The following is a 21,956-nucleotide window of genomic DNA, read 5'->3' as shown; positions in this document are numbered from 1 at the left end:
CACTTCTAGACCAGTTATATAGCTGATGTTATCACTGGTTAAAAGACTGGAGATTATATTAGCTGATCAGGGAGGTAAGGAACTTTTTATATACACGTTTATTTCAATTAGCGCATCCATCCTGATCTTTTCCAGAAAAAAAGGGTGGGGGGGGGGCATTTACTATGTTGAAGAAGGTAACGTGGCCACAGTTGTGGAAAGTGGCCACGGTGATGCAATTCTATGTTAGTTTATATCTCGGTGTGTAAATACCATTATAAGGCACTAATCTACCCTAAGACAGGACCACATCTATCATCATCTTTAATCCATATATAGTAAAGGCACAGCAGAAATTATTTAATATATTAATTCCGATGTGCTGACAGCGACCATCATTTTTTTTATTCATCAAGACCGGAGTCACTTATAGCTAGACAACTTTCCTGGTCATATAACACATGGGCCTAATGCAGATATTTTTTTTCTATAAAATGAAATAAAACACATCTAGTAAATTATTTTAAGAAATACTGTATGTGCACGACTTTTATAAACTCAGATTTCACTCAGTTTTGTGTATTGTCTTTGTATAAGATAAATATTGATATGCTAGATGTTTTAAGATTAAGTAGAAATTTCAGAAGTGAAAATAATTTTCACTTAAGAATAAAACGTGTTTTGCTTCAGTAAAAAGCAATACAAATGTCTGTTTCTCATGCCCTATGTCAGAGATATATGTACTAACTTTAGTTATATACATGTAAGTCTCTGCCTATGTGATGCATTTTGGTATACACAATATGTACGTTGTATGCCTGATTCTTTTTTAAAATTGTTTTTTAATAAACTTCCATATTAAAGTCATTTCTGGATTGGGATTCATGAAAAATTACAAATTCCAATTTTCTTTATTATGCAGAGGAGGGGAGATAACCATGCACCGGTTTAGAGTGGGTTCCACTAAGTCTGTAAGATACATTTTGTATATACTGTAGCATGTGTTTAATTGATTGGGCTGCTGGCACAATATGTTGATATTGTTTGATTTCCATCTGTTGAAAATTAAAGAAAGTAGGCAATATTGCTAAAACAATCTTAAAGGACACCAGGAAAAACAGAGGCGTTAGTTATGGGTCATTATAAGATGTTCATATGAGAAACTTACAACGGGCGCCTTGTAACATTGGAAGTATATCAAATGATAAACCAGTAGAGAGTGTCAGTCTCTGTCGAGAACAATCTCCGTACATATGGTGTGAAGTAAGTCGTAAACCAGCACTAACATTAAGTTCTCCATTTTACTTTCTATTTATAAACTTTCAGTAAATGTTAAATTTAGTTTAATTATAATTAAATATTTAGACCCAATGCTTGTGACTCGAAACCAGTAAAAGGAGGCGTTTGGGTGTTCCGAAATTAGCGTCATCAATTTATTCCGGCACTAGCGAACACACAAGTATGATAACTAAATATTACTATAATCGCTATATTTGGATTACTTGCCAGCGGCTTGATTCGTTATCAACTTAGAAAATTTATATGCAGAGTATCAAATGTACATGTATGCAAGAACGTTAAACATAGATAACATGCTTTATAGACGTACCTCCTGCCCTCGTGTGCATTTCATGTCTACGCTTCTACTAGTACCAATATCCGGTTTCGTTCCTACAGTTATAGAAATATTTGCAGCAAAATTCTTATTGGTTCCAGAGTCATTTCTTTTGATCGGCTTGTTGTGCTGGTTGAAATTACCGTAGTGATTATGAGGTGAAACATGTTTCCATAATGGATATTCAGATATACATGTAGCACAGGTGCCTGACTCGTTTTATAAAATAATAACATATAGAGTACATATAAATGAGAAATTCTCATTTATATGTACTCTATATGTTATTATTTTATAAAACGAGTCAGGCACCTGTGCATGTAGTAATACAGAGTTTGCAGACGATAGTGCAATGAATTACGGAACTTTAACATCTGGATATTGTTATCGTTGCTTCACGAAATCTTTCCAACTATCATTTTAAGTTTGATCTTTGATGTGTATGTTCCATTGGTAACAATAGTTGTGCATTTCCAATTTTGAGATTGATTACGTAATAGCATGCCGGTTATCATAGATTTTGACAGCCGAGGTTTGTCATCACATTCAAATTATTTCTTCAGTAACGAGATTTTTCAGAGTGTCGATGTGCCGTAAAAAGAGAAAGAAAATCAGGCTGGTAAAAAAGTGGCCGATACATTTGTAGGTAGCTGTGCCCAAGATGTTTGATTTTGTCTGTTATAGTTTCCATAATTTTTTGTTGAAAAGTGAATTTATGCTAATAAAACATTCTTACCCAAATAGTTTTGAATGCTTATCTCAAATAAATTATAATTCTTCTAGCCTTTTCCCTATATCTATACAGCAAGATTAAAACAGACACTGAAATAGCCGAAGGGAAATAACTTGTAAAACATAGTCGAATCCAAATGTGGGTAAACACAACCTCTAAATCGGTCCAAACCAAGTTTCAAAGAGATTGGTCGAAATATACACCGAACGCACGGACGACGCCATAACCCTCGCGTCATGGGCGTGTAAAAAAAAACAGAGTAATTTGGAGAAAATATAGCATGTACGTGTTCAAATTGTCCAGCCGCGGAAAATTACACAGACATCCTTTAAAGAGATAATGCGCAGAATTTCTTACCATTCTGTACCTTCTACATTATATTTAAGTTGCTTCCCGTAAGCTTCAAAATATCTGTCCTGTAATGAATTTGGACAATATGATATTGGTGTGAATTCCCCGGCACATACATTTCAAAATTAGACCGACTAAGTATAGCGAATCGAGAAAATCAGGAAATGAAGTCTCGCTGGTCATTATTTAATGAAAAGCAATGGATAAAAGTGTGCGCTGTTCACTTTTAATTTCTGTTGCGATCGAAATTCCATTTCTTCGTTAGACTTATTTACCGGTGATTATGAAATACTTCTGTTTGGCACACTGCAATTAATACACAATCAGTACCACGTTTACGTTTACTAATCAAGCTAGCTAGATTTATAAAGAGCTTCCAAACATCAGATAATAATGTTTGTAATATACTGACGTGAGGCGTACGATTTCCATAGGAACACAATTATGGAGATGCTTTTGTACAAGTTATCATTAAAATCACATTATGAAAACCCTAACTTGTGAGCAATATCTCTTTAACTCAAAAATACATGCATGTATGTTTTCGGCTCTTTATTGTGACATAATTTGATTTGTTTAATTCTGAACTATAGGATTTACAGAAAATTAATGTCTAAATATAGGGTCCGAAATCAGGAGTCTTCCTCCCCAAAATGAACACTCGATTGCATTAAGTGACCTTGCGCTTGGATGAAGTAACTTTTGACGAAAAATTAAACAATATGTTTATTATGTAAACAAACAGAGCTTTAATCTGTGTAAATAAAATCAGCAAAAACAACAACATTGATTAAACACAGAAGTTCCATCCGTCATCCATCACTCTCTAAAGGCATGTCTGGCAGATGTCCGGGACACGAAAGTCTCCAATTACGCGAACATGTGCACAATTAATGTAGAAAAAACGTTTAAATACACTTGTGGTCACAGGAAAGCGTATCCTAAACTCTGTCGAGTTGATTAACTCTTCTTTTTAAATATCCGCTTCATCTTCACATCGTTGACTTTAACAGACTGAAACAAGAAACAAAGAAAAGTCACACCACTATACTGTTTACTGTATAACATGAGGGTTGGTCACACCGCTATACCGTTTACTGCACAACACGCGGACTGGTCACACCGCTATACCGTTTACTGTTTAACACGAGGGTTGGTGTCACACCGCTATACCGTTTACTGTATAACACGAGGACTGGTCACACCCCTATACCATTTACTGTATAACACGAGGACTGGTCACACCGCTATACCGTTTACTGTACAACACGAGGACTGGTCACACCGCTATACCGTTTACTGTATAACACGAGGGTTGGTCACACCACTATACCGTTTACTGTACAACACGAGGACTGGTCACACCCCTATACCATTTACTGTATAACACGAGGACTGGTCACACCGCTATACCATTTACTGTATAACACGAGGGTTGGTCACACCGCTATACCGTTTACTGCACAACACGCGGACTGGTCACACCGCTATACCGTTTACTGTTTAACACGAGGGTTGGTGCCACACCACTATACCGTTTACTGTATAACACGAGGACTGGTCACACCCCTATACCATTTACTGTATAACACGAGGACTGGTCACACCGCTATACCGTTTACTGTACAACACGAGGACTGGTCACACTGCTCTACCGTTTTTACTGTATAACACGAGGACTGGTCACACCCCTATACCATTTACTGTATAACACGAGGACTGGTCACACCGCTATACCATTTACTGTATAACACGAGGGTTGGTCACACCGCTATACCGTTTACTGCACAACACGCGGACTGGTCACACCGCTATACCGTTACTGTTTAACACGAGGGTTGGTGTCACACCGCTATACCGTTTACTGTATAACACGAGGACTGGTCACACCCCTATACCATTTACTGTATAACACGAGGACTGGTCACACCGCTATACCGTTTACTGTACAACACGCGGACTGGTCACACCGCTCTACCGTTTACTGTTTAACACCAGGGTTGATGTCACACCACTATACCGTTTACTGTTTAACACCAGGGTTGATGTCACACCACTATACCGTTTACTGTATAACACGAGGACTGGTCACACCGCTGTACTGTTTACTATACAACACGAGGACTGGTCACTACGCTATACTGTTTACTGTATAACACGAGGGTTGGTCACACTGCTATACCGTTTACTGTACAACACGAGGACTGGTCACACCGCTATACCGTTTACTGTACAACACGAGGACTGGTCACACCGCTATACCGTTTACTGTATAACACGAGGACTGGTCACGCCGCTATACCGTTTACTGTACAACACGAGGACTGGTCACACCACTATAACGTTCACTGTATGTACTACTGTCACAGACGTCGGCCCCAAAACCTTCCCCACTGAACTATTACACACCCGACGCTTAGGAATCTGATTAAGGGTGAAGGAATATTTTCTGTCGAAAAATAAAATCAAAATTGTAGTGAAGCGATTGTCATATCATTGTTAATCATTCCAGAGGAAAATGGCATATTCATTGAACCTTTAATAGATACTTTATCGGGCGATATCCGGATGTAAACAGACACAGCCTACAGTATAAAACGAATATCGAATTTGATCGAGATAGAAGAGCGGAGAGGAATGCAGTGGTATGATACAACCCAGCCATACCGTCTGAGTCAATGTTCATAACCTGGCCTGAAAAATCAATCACTTCATCTGGATCTCTAATACGAAAACAATTTAGCCAGCAGACTTGTCTCTAGAATACTGCCTACAACACCAGTGCTGCTAAGATAATGTATGGAACGTCAGCAGGGCAATGGATTACGTGTAATTCATGCGATCATTCTTGTCCACACTTTGTTCGCAGTGCACGCGCCTCCACTACATATATGTACATATATATACTGTACTTTGTCTCCTTACGAATGACACACTCTGACCTTATACAGCCTTGACCTTTCACCTTTCTTATGCCCTCTCTTATCGGACTATTGTCTAGTACATATCTACATTCAATATCTGACTACATCAAAACATATACCAACCATAATCAGCTGGTCGTCTTCTATCCATCGTTCCACGAGGGTGGCCTTGGCCTTTGACCCATCTGTCGGAGTGGAATCTGTCGTTAGTTTACCTCCGGACCATGTAACAATAGCCTGAAAAAAATCGTCGAGAGGTTAACCCAGAAAGTGACAGTATTTATCATGCTTTTTCCAATCGGCTGTCAAACTATCATGGTACCAGTAAATGAAAGGAAGCAACTCTAACGGATCAGAATGGTATCTTATACAAGACGACTGTTCGGTCCATGCGTACATTACTCGCTGAAGTTCAAATTGCAACGATCCTCGGTAGTCCGCCTGCTGCCATAAAATACATATTTGAACATGAAGATCGCCTTTTGGCATCATTTGCAAGATGTTGTATTAACAAAGATAAACTGCTTGTGTATAAACCACATACGCACGCTACACACATGTACAATGGCGAGTTGGAAACTAAGCAAAAATACATAGTATATTTTTATTATGTAATCGTATATTATTTCTTGTTTGATCTCGTTCATTTAATTTTATTACCACTAATTATTTTTGTCGTTGTATATTTATCTTTGTAACACACTATTGATGTCATTTGTAACTTTTCAAATTTGGAGAAATGAAGACATGAATGAATGAAAATGGGAATCGTGGAGCGGATGAGTTTATAGTGAATTTAGACACGGATTTGGGTTGGTCGACGACAAACCTTCAGTTCGTTATCGTTGGGGTCATGTGACACAACTTCTTTTCCAAGTTCGAACTTGACATCGGTGTCTTTAGGTCCTTTTGTGACGATACGGATCTCGTTGCCCTCTCGGGTGATGGTCATAGTTGAACTGGCGACCGTCGCCAACTTCCTCAACATGAAGTTCACCCCTGCAATAATTCAGCAATAAGTAATAGGCAATTATATTTTGCGAAGTTAGCTATGTCTCGAGGTCAGTGTAGAAATGGATAACTGTATTTTGAGGGATGGTTGACTGATAACTGTGTATGTTCGGGACTAATAGAATCTAATATGGGTCTGTTCCATGGACACGGACATCTCAACCCGAGTGTAACAGTTTGACAAGTCAGCACAAGCTTTGCCGATTGTTGGCCAGTCAAACTCTTACATGTGATGTGACGTATGTGTGGTGTGGCGTGTATGTGTGGTGTGACGTGTAAAAGTTGGTGTGATGTATGTGGCGTGGTGTATGTGTGGTGTGACGTATAAAAGTTGGTGTGATGTATGTGGCGTGGTGTATGTGTGGTGTGACGTATGTGTGATGTGGTGTATATGTGGTGTGATATATGTGTGGTGTGATGTATGTGTGGTGTGACGTATGTGTGGTGTGATGTATGTGTGGTGTGACGTATGTGTGATGTGGTGTATGTGTGGTGTGACGTATGTGTGGTGTGATATATGTGTGGTGTGACGTATGTGTGATGTGGTGTATATGTGGTGTGACGTATGTGTGATGTGGTGTATATGTGGTGTGATGTATGTGTGGTGTGACGTATGTGTGATGTGGTGTATGTGTGGTGTGACGTGTGTGTGGTGTGATGTATGTGTGGTGTGACGTATGTGTGGTGTGATGTATGTGTGGTGTGACGTATGTTTGGTGTGGCGTGTATGTGGTGTGGCGTATGTGTTGTGTGGTGTATGTGTGGTGTGATATATGTGTGGTGTATGTGTGGTGTGATGTATGTGTGGTGTGATATATGCGTGGTGTATGTGTGGTGTGATGTATGTGTGGTGTGATGTATGTGTGGTGTGATATATGTGTGTGTGGTGTGGTGTGGTGTATGTGTGGGGTGACGTATAAAAGTTGGTGTGATGTATGTGGTGTGGTGTAGGTGTGTGTGGTGTGGTGTGACGTATGTGTGATGTGGTGTGGTGTATGTGTGGTGTATGTGGTGTGGTGTAGGTGTGTGTGGTGTGGTGTGACGTATGTGTGATGTGGTGTGGTGTATGTGTGGTGTGGTGTAGGTGTGTGTGGTGTGGTGTGACGTATGTGTGATGTGGTGTGGTGTATGTGTGATGTATGTGGTGTGGTGTAGGTGTGTGGTGTGGTGTGACGTATGTGTGATGTGGTGTATGTGTGGTGTGACGTATACAAGTTGGTGTGATGTATGTGGCGTGGTGTATGTGTGGTGTGATATATGTGTGGTGTATGTGTGGTGTGGTGTGTGTGGTGTGATGTATGTATGTGTGGTGTGGTGTGTGTGGTGTGATGTATGTGTGGTGTGACGTATAAAAGTTGGTGTGATGCATGTGGTGTGGTGTAGGTGTGGTGTATGTGTGGTGTGACGTATGTGTGATGTGGTGTATGTGTGGTGTGACGTATGTGTGATGTGGTGTATGTGTGGTGTGACGTATACAAGTTAGTGTGATGTATATGGCGTGGTGTATGTGTGGTGTGACGTATGCGTTTAATATAAAGTTCGTATTTTGTCTCGCGTTGCTGTATGATGAATCACGCTAAGTGTACTGACGTGTATTATAGTATACTGATGAAGGGACCGATAGTGATGTAATGATAGGAAATTCACTTAAATGCGTCATTCTACAAACAAAATAGGAAACGGTTAATACATATGTAAGTTTCTAAGTGCATGTACAAGAGGTGTGTACATGGTTGCTCCCGATTCGTGACACGCGTTCTGCATGTTAGTGCGATGTGAAGTATGTATAACCAAATCCATTTGAATGTTATCAATAATTCCTTTTACGTTATCAATCAACACATGCATGTAACATGTATATACATGTATGCATACAGCCCACGGTGTAGATTACTCTACAGACAACAATAGACAGTATCAGCCTATAAGTAAACTGACCCTGACGAACGACTTTATCTACTGTTCTTTAAATGCATGCCAGTATTCAGACCGTTCGTAGTAAATTGACATATCGATCAATACTGTTCAGTTGGCTCAGAATTTAAGCGCAAAATCACCTTTGTAAGCCTGTCCTCAATACAGTAATAAAACACAGCAAAAACTGATGACTTGACGTAAAGATTTATACAGCGCTAGAAGTTTTATTAAGCTGAACTATTTTTGAACAATCCTGCTATAAATATTACACCATTGGGTGATTTATTGTGATATGACATCAAGTACCTGTGTATAGACTGATTATTAAATCAAATTTACAATACAGGTTCTTCTGTCGATAATTTTCACAGGGACCCGATACGTCGAAGTGTAATACATTCGTATAGAGTAACGCTGGACGTTTACTTGTAATAGATTACAACTGAAGCTTCCACAGAATCGGGTCACGCATAGTTTGGCGCGGTTTCGCCTATTACACGACTGCTCCCCGGTCCATTCCTAATATCGATACCCCAAATGAACTAAAACCACTGTAAGGGCTGTTAAGTCATGACTAGTCTTTGTCAAATAATGAATCATACATTACCAGGTACTCAATGCCATCAACATCCTTCTTGTTATTTACGGTACTTGACAAGGAGGGGAAGAACTCTACACGTCGTCAGCTGAGAGGTCGTAATAGCGGATGTAAACTCCATTAAAAAATAAAAGTATTGAGACCCCGATGTCTTTTCTTTAAAAACCAGTGCTTCACTAGCCTCAAGTCTAACATAAATCTTGATAAGTCCATTTTTTATGTTTTGTCCTGATATCTTTATTCATGCACAATTTAAAACCCCATATTGTATGAAGGTCATTTATGATTTCGATTTAATCACAGGGCCTTGATACAGAATGAAAAATAAAAATAACCACAGAATCCGAACACTAGATTACTTATCGCTTTTCAATCTATTTCTTATGTCTAATTGCACCAGAGGACTGATTAATGGGCTTGTGAAAATATCCCTGGATTTGCTATTCAGATGACCCTTCATCAGCTACTGTGCGTTTAGTCGTGATGGCATGTTGAAATCGATTTTTTTATGATTGTACGTACATGTACTGTAATTCCTGTGCTAAACTTCCAGTCTCATATCAATACTAACATCTTAACTGACCACTTAGACCAGCATGTGAGTTCGTGTCCGAGTCCAGTACCTACAATGTTATCAGTATACTGTGATTGTATGGGTAGATAACGAGATACTATCGGCCCAGACTCGAGACTTATTAGATGTACCACTTATCTATATACTTGGTGATCAAGTGTATACTATGCTACATACCATGATATATTTTGAAGCATGACGTCACAGTCTTGTAAATATACAATCTACATTTTTAATTGATATGGCACCATGCGGATTCTCTCCGATCTCCTTTACATACTCGCCACACCCATAAACCCTTACATCAACATCTTGCAAGGACACGATATCTATTGAGAGGTAAACATCAAGCAAACATCTATCTGTCAAAATGTATGAAGTCCGGAAATGGAGTCAAAGGTCACTCAGAACATGACTTGTCTAACGTAGACTTAATAACATCATAGACCCATAGATACGGAACCTATATCTAATGGCTTCCGTGTCTTGTCTCCATCGTAACACTATTGTCGATACTCACTCCCTTGTCGGTATTAATGTATTAGGTATAACGTTACTTTGTCACACCTCACTATCATAATAAACATGATCAAAACCAGATGGTACTTAGTAGTACGTATTACCAGTCAATCGATCCAACTGTCCTGGGAGTATTCCCATAGGTGTTGGCACTACGCATGCCTTTCTATGGTAAGTATAACCACATCGACCCTGTACACTTGTCAGCTATTTCATCGAATTGCGACGAATACGTCAACAAAGTATTCATCAAGGGCATCCGCTTCAGAAACATACACGTTGTTCTCATACATACAAACTGACCACAGGTAATTAATAAGTAGTTACAGACTACATGTATTTGGACCTCCCCCGGTGTCTATAGCACATTTTCAGACATAAAGGGGGGGGCTGATTAAAATTCGGTGAAAATGACACCCCCGGTATTAATATAATAAATATAATGTTATAACTTATATAACACCGGGGACGTCATTTTTACCGAATTTTAATCTAGCCCCCCAAAACGTCTCAAAATACATGTAGACTGTAACTAATATTGCCATGTCCCTGTAAAATTGACCACCTGAAGAACGTATACCAATTCTCAACTATGGACAGGAACGTCAAAGGGAAACCATGACACTAGCAAAACGATAAATCGGTCTTTGACTTATGAACGCACTAAATAATGTTTTGTGTCCTCCCCCCATCAGCTGTGTATCATTTAACGCTAAGTGATGCTGGTCAAAAGGTTTAAATATGTGTATTTCCTGTCGTAATTACAGTATGTCTAGTAATCATAATTAAAGTATATATGTACATCATAAACAAAAGCATGACAAATACGTATTGTTACATGGACTGTGTTAGTTGTACGGGCAGTTTAGTCATCATGACACAGCCAGTTCAGTATGTGTAATATACTTTGTCGGGACACGTGACCTGCTATCCTTGATGTCAACCACAGGGGCTTGGTCTGGTCCTATGACCCAGAATGAAAAAAATGCCCTATGGTCCGATCCCTAGATCACTTATGGGATCGGACCATAAGGTTAAATTTCCATTTTTGGTCATAGGAACATGCCAAGTAAATTGATCTGTATCTTCACTGTCTTGTGTGATGAAATATTATAGCACTAAGCAGATTCCATACTTTCAATTTATGCACGCATATTATGATCTCATGAAATCAAGTAAGACGTGGTCGATGCTCCCGGATAATTAAAGTAGTTCTGTTGTCATCACGTGCACCCTTGTTGCCATTTAGAGGACGCGACCTTGATTCGACCTAGATTCGACCTTGACTCGCGGCTAGCGTTGTCCATGAAACAGAACATGCTAACCATCTTAGTCCAGCAGTAAAATATTCCCAACTGTCCTCAATCAATTAATGCGTTTTACTTTAAAACTCTAAAACATTTTTAAATACAGACACGTGACACGCAATTGGCCGTTGTGTCACGTGACACTTTAACTCACATGACAGGCATCGAGAAAGGTGCTATTTGTATAATGACAGTCTACTAACCATTTGACGTCATTAACCAAACTTGACCTCACTAACAAAACATGACATCACAACCAAAATTTGACACCAATAACCAAAATCTAACACAAGCTCAACTTGACACATCACTTACCAAAATTGCCACTAGCTCTACTCGACACATCACTATAATCAAACTTGACCCTAGCTCAACTTGACACATCACTTACCAAGTTTGACACTAGCTCAACTCGACAAATCACTAACCAAACTTGACACTTGCTCAACTTGACACATCACTAACCAAACTTGACACTAGCTCAACTTGACACAATACATATGGAGGACAAATCATATAACATTCTTCAAACCGTATACACATACACGATGTAGTTAGGGAATTGTGTCAAGTACCTGTTGGTTTCAAGCGTAATATTTAATCGTACTTGTAATAAAGTAGCTACGTGTTTGTGCTGTAGGTCGCTGACCGAGAGGCTGGCTAATTAATAACGGTCCCAAGTCAGCACGACAACAGTGATGAAGACGTCACTATTGTATAATTGTATGGTTATGTTAATACGTCCCCACCTGCCATCATACCTTCCGGGTTGGCAGAGTAATGTAAACTTGTCATACACACAGGGGCATGAGAATGTGTAACAGTCTTTGTTTATTGGACAACGGCGAGGGGTATCATGTTACCAAGTGTTAATCTAGCACCATATCCCATGTAAAACCTGTAAAACGTGTTTATATTATACACATTTTGGATGGATCCAAACATACAGCGGCAGCTTTAGTGATTTGAAGAACGTTCATTTATTTACTGAAGTTAAAACAGTTTAAACAAATGACGCTCTCTTTAAACAACCGTTACTGTTTTAGCTAAATACACGTTGGTGATATCGGAGCTAACCCCAGGTGTAACATGTAGTTGTGGTACGCTAATCCCAGGTGTAACATGTAGCTGTGGTACGCTAATCTCAGGTGTAACATGTAGCTGTGGTACGCTAATCCCAGGTGTAACATGTAGTTGTGGTACGATAATCCCAGGTGTAACATGTAGTTGTGGTACGATAATCCCAGGTGTAACATGTAGCTGTGGTACGCTAATCCCAGGTGTAACATGTAGTTGTGGTACGATAATCCCAGGTGTAACATGTTGTTGTGGTACGCTAACCCCAGGTGTAACATGTAGCTGTGGTACGCTAATCCCAGGTGTAACGTGTAGCTGTGGTAAGCTAACCCCAGATGTAACATGTACAAAAAATGTAGCTGTCGTACGATAATCCCAGGTGTAACATGTAGCTGTGGTAAGCTAACCCCAGATGTAACATGTACAAAAAATGTAGCTGTCGTACGATAATCCCATGTGTAACATGTAGCTGTGGTACGCTAATCCCAGGTGTAACATGTAGCTGTGGTAAGCTAACCCCAGGTGTAACATGTAATTGTGGTAAGCTAACCCCAGGTGTAACATGGGATAGGAGGGTGGTAATAGTTGTTAGTCTGTAGCCCGGAGCCAGAGTTGGGACAGGATGGTGGTAATAGTTGTTAGTCTGTAGCCCGGGGCCAGATTTGAGGTAGGAGGGTGGTAATGGTTGTTAGTCTGTAGCCCGGGGCCAGATTTGGGACAGGAGGGTGGTAATAGTTGTTAGTCTGTAGCCCGGGGCCAGAGTTGGGACAGGAGGGTGGTAATGGTTGTTAGTCTGTATCCCGGGGCCAGATTTGGGGTAGGAGGGTGGTAATGGTTGTTAGTCTGTAGCCCGGGGCCAGATTTGGGGTAGGAGGGTGGTAATGGTTGTTAGTCTGTAGCCCGGGGCCAGAGTTGGGAGAGGAGGGTGGTAATGGTTGTAAGTCTGTAGCCCGGGGCCAGTGTTGGGACAGGAGGGTGGTAATGGTTGTTGGCCTGTACCTTGAGAAATCATCATCGTTTCAGTTTCATTTTTTTATCCTCCACTCACCACACCAATACCGTCTACCGATCGGCATGTCATCAATTTAAAGATAGCATTCTAATTAGTTATGAGTATATTGACGGGTTAACGCCTGTCCTCCAATGTCACCCTGCAGGGTGTAACGTGATCGGGTCAAACTAGTTAGCAAGTATGTGGCAATATGTCCTGAAGATAAATATACCAAAAAGAACAATAAGTTAATTCTCTGTAGCTAAAATGTACCAGTATACGTACATGTAGTTAGATCAAAGACTATGATAATTCAACCCTGGCTAATTATTAGATATACAATGTATGGCATAGCAGGACAGCAATATAGTATACACATATACATGGAATACATATTTTGTGTACTAAAGTTTAAACTAAATAACGTGAAGGGGGTGTATAAGTTGTATATGGTAATATAAATTAATTGACGTACGAGTCTATAGACCAACAATGTTCACCATTACGCACATTAATTAATATTTTAAACACGTTTTAGATATCTATAACACCCGGCCCGGTCCACCAGCATCAGCGGTTACTGTGTTATAGAAGACAAAACTAACTGTCTAAAATACATTAAAACCATAACACAACACAAAGATAGATTAACATAATCTTACCGATTTCTTTTAAGTAATCATCCAGATTTTCATTTTTGTCGAGAACCCACACGCCGCCGATGGTGTTCACAACTTCTTCAAGAGCTGCCTCGGAGTCTGCCATTGTAACGCTAGTGTCGTCTGCCCTCTTATACAATATGTGAATACCTTGTGTGAAAAATAATGGTATTAGAAAAAATTCACGTATTGGATAGACTGCGAGTATGTCGGACGGCGGCGATGATATTACGGTGGCAGAGTCCACTAGCCAGTGTACAGATTAACGCGACAGATGGGTACTTTGTACCCCGTCCAGTAAGTCCACGTGGTCCGTCACTCCATCGCCAGATTGTGAATGGCCCTATCACAGTTACTATCGTCAAAGACCGTACGTGTGTGTATAAACGTGTGTGGGAAGTGTGCAGACACACACACGCTGTACAATATCATAAGCAAATACTGTCACGCGTCTGGAGCTTGTGCGAAGGAAATTGTATTAGCTCTACTCTAGCTGCAAGATCGATCGTGTTCAGAACACTGCATGTGGATGTCGAGAAAAGGGGATATTAATTGGCAACATGAATAAGAATGCGCGGTTTAAACGTGAATCGAGTGATACTTTTTACCAACAGGTACGAGGAAATACAAAAAAAAATCGTCTCGCGCCTACGGCGCTCACTTTATCACTAAATTACTGCTCCCCCCTTTCGATTGCAGATCCGCAGGGGGGCTTTGCCACCCTGGTACCCGCTTGGCGGCCCCCAGACCTCTCGCAAAAAGGGGAAAAAAATCGGTTCGCGCCTACGGCGCTCGCATGATCACTTAATTACTGGACCCCCCTTTCGAAAACTCCTGGATCCGCGCCTGATCTCGAATTTTTGGAAATGTGCTATATTTCATTTTCCGCGGAGGGCTTAGACCCCCTTGAACCCCCTATCAGGGCGCTGCCCAGGACCCGCTGGGCGGCTCCTCAGACCACTCGTTAAAAAAAAAATCGGCTCGCGCATACGGCGCTCGCATTATTACTAAATTACTGGACCCCCCGGCCTTTCAAAAATCCTGGCCGGACCTGGTGATTCATGTTTTGCCATAAATGATATATCCTGATTTGCGTAAATAACTTATTTTGTACTACATAAATTATCAAAATTATCATGGGATGTTGAAATGATAATTATTGGCTAATTTTGCGGAGATGGCATACGATTTGTTTAGTGCGTAAAATTTAATGTTAAAAAAATTTTGCCCCCCCACTTTTTGACGACTTCCTACGCCACTGATTGGTACGGTTTTACTAGAATACATTTATTATATGAACCCTGGGATGGAAATTAGAACCAACCACGGTTCATTGTATAAGTTTATATAGAATACTACATATGTATGGACCGTGAGTTTGAAATTCGTGCCAAGTCCAGGCGCGGATCCAGGAATTTGAAAAGGGGGGGGGGGGGGGGGGGGGTCCAGAAATTTAGTGGTAATGCGAGCGCCGTAGGCGCGAGACGAATTTTTTTTGGCGAGGGGTCTGGGGGCCAAAATTTATGATTATAGCAAATTTTGCAATATTTCGGGGATAAGGCTATAAAAAAATTCATCATCCGAAAAAGGGGGAGGGGGGGGGGGATCCTGACCCCCGATAGACCGTATATAAATCATATATATATACCGTTAAGATGAAGGCTGGTGACAGCGGGAGTTCTAACACACGCTCGTACGCGAATTATTCTGATTGATCTCAGTGTTACTAGAACAGTAAGATTATTAAGTTTGAATACAATGATAGAAAAGAAACCAAAAAAAACCCATGTTATTTCTATCTAGTATAAATAAGTCACCACTGACAAAAGTTACAAATAAGAATGCCACACCAGAAGTCGGAGTTAGAATCATTACTGACTATCTTTCTGCTTTTATGATATATAATCTATGTTTAAACATATTCTGTTATAAATACATAGATGTTTCATAGATGCTGCCCGAGTTTTCTAACCTACAATAAACATGTTAATGGTATGAAACGTGATGATACTATTAGAGACCTCCTATGGAGGAAATTTGGAAGATACAGTGTAGTATGTGTCACACAATAAGTAGATAAAGTTGGAGATGACACTGGAAGACTTTGTGGTATTGCTTTAAGGAAAGATTTGTGTAAGAGATATACCTATATATACAGCCAGTGTAGGCGGACATGTCTAGTCTTATATTAGATACATTGTATCTGTCTTTATGTAAAGGTATATCAGGCTAATCTTAAAATATGAAAATAAACATTACCACGTTCAGTGTGTCAATCAAAACCAAGTGTTTTATCCTTGTCGTATATCGTAAATGTTATAATGTACATAAAACTCTCACCTCCGTGATCAATGTTATAATGTACATAAAACTTTCACCTCCGTGGTAAATGTTATAATGTACATAAAACTCTCACCTCCGTGATCAATGTTATAATGTACAGAAAACTCTCACTTCCGTGATGAATGTTATAAGGTACATAAACTCTCACCTCCGTGATCAATGTTATAATGTACATAAAACTCTCACCTCCGTGGTAAATGTTATAATGTACAGAAAACTCTCACCTCCGTGATCAATGTAATAATGTACAGAAAACTCTCACCTCCGTGATCAATGTTATAATGTACATAAAACTCTCACCTCCGTGGTAAATGTTATAATGTACATAAAACTCTCACTTCCGTGATGAATGTTATAATGAACAGAAAACTCTCACCTCCGTGATGAATGTTATAATGTACAGAAAACTCTCATCTCCGTGATGAATGTTATAATGTACAGAAAACTCTCACCTCCGTGATGAATGTTATAATGTACATAAAATTTTCACCTCCGTGATCAATGTTATAATGTACATAAAACTCTCACCTCCGTGATGAATGTTATAATGTACAGAAAACTCTCACCTCCGTGATTAATGTTATAATGTACAGAAAACTTTCACCTCCGTGATTAATGTTATAATGTACATAAAACTCTCACCTCCGTGATGAATGTTATAATGTACATAAAACTCTCACCTCCGTTATAAATGTTATAATGTAATAAAACTCTCACCTCCGTGATTAATGTTATAATGTACATAAAACTCTCACCTCCGTGATTAATGTTATAATGTACAGAAAACTCTCACCTCTGTGGTAAATGTTATAATGTACAGAAAACTTTCACCTCCGTGATTAATGTTATAATGTACATAAAACTCTCACCTCCGTGATGAATGTTATAATGTACAGAAAACTCTCACCTCTGTGGTAAATGTTATAATGTACAGAAAACTTTCACCTCCGTGATTAATGTTATAATGTACAGAAAACTCTCACCTCTGTAGATATAATGTACATAAAACTCTCACCTCCGTGATCAATGTTATAATGTACATAAAACTCTCACCTCCGTGGTAAATGTTATAATGTACATAAAACTCTCACTTCCGTGATGAATGTTATAATGAACAGAAAACTCTCACCTCCGTGATGAATGTTATAATGTACAGAAAACTCTCATCTCCGTGATGAATGTTATAATGTACAGAAAACTCTCACCTCCGTGATGAATGTTATAATGTACATAAAATTTTCACCTCCGTGATCAATGTTATAATGTACATAAAACTCTCACCTCCGTGATGAATGTTATAATGTACAGAAAACTCTCACCTCCGTGATGAATGTTATAATGTACAGAAAACTTTCACCTCCGTGATTAATGTTATAATGTACATAAAACTCTCACCTCCGTGATGAATGTAATACTGTACATAAAACTCTCACCTCCGTTATAAATGTTATAATGTAATAAAACTCTCACCTCCGTGATTAATGTTATAATGTACATAAAACTCTCACCTCCGTGATGAATGTTATAATGTACAGAAAACTCTCACCTCTGTGGTAAATGTTATAATGTACAGAAAACTTTCACCTCCGTGATTAATGTTATAATGTACATAAAACTCTCACCTCCGTGATGAATGTTATAATGTACAGAAAACTCTCACCTCTGTGGTAAATGTTATAATGTACAGAAAACTTTCACCTCCGTGATTAATGTTATAATGTACAGAAAACTCTCACCTCTGTAGATATAATGTACATAAAACTCTCACCTCTGTGGTAAATGTTATCATGTATAAAAATGCTCACCTTCATTGTAAATGTTATAATGTACATAAAACCGTTCCATTCCTCGGACGGGTCCTTCCAGTTAGTCTAATTGCAATAAAAGTATTGTTAGATATACAAGTTTAAGGCGACAGTTCCCAAAGTCAGCCCCAGTTAATACAATGACGTAGAGTTACATACCTATAATACTGTTACGTAATTAAACAGTCTACTCACCAGATCACTACTGAACAGTGATAATAGAGCTTAATTAGACGCTATTCATCTCAATAAGATCGGGTAGATATGTAATTTAAAGTACAAATCCCCACAGGTGCTTGTCACAATGTACTTTTTCTGGTTAAAGGAAGTAAAGGTAAAGGAAAATGTAGAAAGACAAATAGCGACCAGTATCGGTGGTAATATGTACCAACAGCGACCAGTATCGGTGGTAATATGTACCAACAGCGACCAGTATCGGTGGTAATATGTACCAACAGCGACCAGTATCGGTGGTAATATGAACCAACAGCGACCAGTATCGGTGGTAATATGAACCAACAGCGACCAGTATCGGTGGTAATATGTACCAACAGCGACCAGTATCGGTGGTAATATGAACCAACAGCGACCAGTATCGGTGGTAATATGTACCAACAGCGACCAGTATCGGTGGTAATATGTACAAACAGCGACCAGTATCGGTGGTAATATGTACCAACAGCGACCAGTATCGGTGGTAATATGTACCAACAGCGACCAGTATCGGTGGTAATATGAACCAACAGCCACCAGTATCGGTGGTAATATGAACCAACAATCCAATATTGCAATTTACGTCCCAATCGTACAAATCATATTAACTTGATTTTTACAGTATGTGTGTGAAATGTATAACATGTATTTGTACTGTGTGTAATATGTGCTACATGTAGTTCACAAAGTCATGTGTACAATGTGTGTGTAGTAAGTAGGACATAAAATATTGTCTCCTTATGTGAGATTTTTACATTAATTGATGTGAATAAGAGTATTTTGTCTAAATTGAAATATTTTCGAAAAACAAATGAAGAACTGTGATCCTGCTTTAATAATCAACTTTATTCAATCTTCCAGGTTATTATAAAGAAGGGGTGCCAATTTGGGCAGTTTTATTTTTTCATGATATGACTTGAAATAAAGGTCAGGTCAGAGGCTATTTCGAGTTATGAGGGGGCAGATTGGGTGGTATTTTCCTGATTGGCTCAATTTTGACGAAATTTAATATTTTTTTAATCTGTCTTTGTAATTATGATGCATTGATGTGTTGAAAATAAAACCAATTGAAAAATATAACCAATAGTCAAAATGTAGGTCACAGTGACTCAATTTCATAAATGTCTATTGTTGAATATCTTACAGCAGACACATTGACAAAGTGTTAATTTCATTCAGTTCAGGATGGATGACGTCATCGATGAAGCAAGCTTACTCTCCCGGAGCACCTGGTCGTATTCTCATTTTGCTTTTTCGAGGGACTCCAGGAACATTTATATCTGCTGTGACCTCGTTTGATCGACTTTGAGTTGGAATCGTGGTTTATCTATTACATATACATGTATGTCGATATTCTTGTTTTTCATCCGACTGTGCTATAGATATATAACAAATGAATTCAGTTGAAACTGTCCCTAGTGACAAATGGAAATTAGCTTAGGGAATTCAAATGAGTCTCGTTATGTCTGTATCGATTGTCACACAACTTCGTATAACTATAGGCATATTATGACAGTAGATTTGGCCAACTACATGTACATCATCAATAACATCCAGCGCGAGTCTGCTGAAGCTACCTGTAACAGGTCAGTATTTTATCAAAGACGTGTTTGTAAACAAGGTCATTAAATACTATTAAGATCACGATCAGTTACATCCTTCAGTCGATGTTAACATTGGCCGTATTAGAGATTACCCCTCCTATGTTTAAGTGAGTAAAATCCCATTGCTTCATGTCCCTGTTTTAAAATGTACATCGTCGTAAACAAATGTATAGTTAGTGATCTAAAGATCATGTAAAGACGAGAGGTACGAGACTATTTCCCAGAAGGATAAGATCATATTAACACTGATCACAGGCTGGTAGCGTCCTCCTTAACACAAACACACACGATAATAACAATTTATACATATCGAGACTTACATTCGGTAAGGCTAAACTAAATGATATAGTTGTTTGTTCTCCTGGGACTCGTTTGTTAGTACAGAATCTACAGACGGTTAGGCTAAACTAAATGATATAGTTGTTTGTTCTCCTGGGACTCGTTTGTTAGTACAGAATCTACAGACGGTTAGGCTAAACTAAATGATATAGTTGTTTGTTCTCCTGGGACTCGTTTGTTAGTACATAATCTACAGACGGTTAGGCTAAACTAAATGATATAGTTTGTTTGTTCTCCTGGGACTCGTTTGTTAGTACAGAATCTACAGACGGTTAGGCTAAACTAAATGATATAGTTTGTTTGTTCTCCTGGGACTCGTTTGTTAGTACAGAATCTACAGACGGTTAGGCTAAACTAAATGATATAGCTGTTAGTACAGAATCTACAGACGGTTAGGCTAAACTAAATGATATAGCTGTTTGTTCTCCTGGGACTCGTTTGTTAGTACAGAATCTACAGACGGTTAGGCTAAACTAAATGATATAGCTGTTTGTTCTCCTGGGACTCGTTTGTTAGTACAGAATCTACAGACGGTTAGGCTAAACTAAATGATATAGCTGTTTGTTCTCCTGGGTCTCGTTTGTTAGTACAGAATCTACAGACGGTTGAAGGGAATTATTTATTAAGCTCTCATCATTGTGTAACGTTGAAAGCTAAATCGTGTATTAAATTGGAGACATCTGTAAGGTTTATTGTTCTCGTTATTTTGAAATGTTCAACAATGAAATCTTCAGACAATCCTGATTTGACTGTACTGATGATGATATTAATTGACTAAGGTCTGTAAGGTCATTTAGTGGTAAGCTGAAAGACTGTTATAATGGAACATGTGTTTATAAAATACATATAAAACATATCAGATTTGTAGGTAATTATTTATATTCTCTCGTTTTGGGCGCAGGGAATTTGTTTTGTTTTTTAAAAGATCGAGTTATTAGATGTCTCACCTGTAGGCACTTAACTTGTGCTTACATAGATCGTAGTCAGGCTAGCGTTACATACAGACTTATGTTTGCTGTGTTTTCGACTCTCCCTTCTGCAAAATGTCTCTCGTTTTGTACATATTCTGGTGGCATAGTCTCAACAATAGAAACGATTTTCCTCCAGGGTAAAGTCCACGTACAACTAGTATACTATAATGTAAATGCACAATCTGCAGATCAGGCAGTGAACATTAATTATGTAAGACGTAATTATTTAAAATATGTATTGAATAGACTGTGAGATATTTCCAGATTACCGTTCATACCGCTTACATTGTATACACACGTATAGCTAATAGTCCATGCTGACGTCACATTCCGTGACCCAGCACATGCTATATACATGTAAACGAAGATCTCTACCGATTCCACTACAGTTATACCAGACATCGATAAGAACCATGCCGTGATAAT

The 21,956-nt window shown here is 38.9% G+C and overlaps 1 protein-coding gene across 1 annotated transcript; it reads right to left on the bottom strand.

The window, feature by feature from the left end:
* Positions 1 to 3,391: 3,391 nt before the first annotated feature.
* LOC117333103 (fatty acid-binding protein, adipocyte-like) lies at positions 3,392 to 18,521 on the bottom strand. The gene is made up of 5 exons (XM_033892235.1): positions 18,404 to 18,521; positions 14,259 to 14,405; positions 6,432 to 6,601; positions 5,726 to 5,839; positions 3,392 to 3,692 (listed from the first exon to the last, which is right to left on the bottom strand). Exons 1-5 carry the CDS (start codon positions 18,441 to 18,443, stop codon positions 3,639 to 3,641), a joined length of 525 nt encoding a protein of 174 aa, XP_033748126.1. The 5' UTR covers positions 18,444 to 18,521; the 3' UTR covers positions 3,392 to 3,638.
* Between the last annotated feature and the right edge of the window lie 3,435 nt (positions 18,522 to 21,956).

Source organism: Pecten maximus, chromosome 8 (assembly GCF_902652985.1).
Source record: "Pecten maximus chromosome 8, xPecMax1.1, whole genome shotgun sequence".
Lineage (NCBI taxonomy): Eukaryota > Metazoa > Mollusca > Bivalvia > Pectinida > Pectinidae > Pecten > Pecten maximus.
The sequence above is the reverse complement of the archived record's forward strand: the minus strand, read 5'-3'. Positions and strand labels throughout refer to the sequence as shown.

What these genes read in the sequence shown, in the direction of transcription:
- LOC117333103 (XM_033892235.1), bottom strand. Translation starts at nt 18,443, where the DNA reads ATGGAACGGTTTTATGTACATTATAACATTTACAATGAAG. An exon ending in TGATTACTTAAAAGAAATCG is followed by an intron (nt 6,602 to 14,258) that starts GTAAGATTATGT and finishes GAATTATTGCAG; the next exon opens with GGGTGAACTTCATGTTGAGG. An exon ending in AAGACGACCAGCTGATTATG is followed by an intron (nt 3,693 to 5,725) that starts GTTGGTATATGT and finishes TTCTTGTTTCAG; the next exon opens with TCTGTTAAAGTCAACGATGT.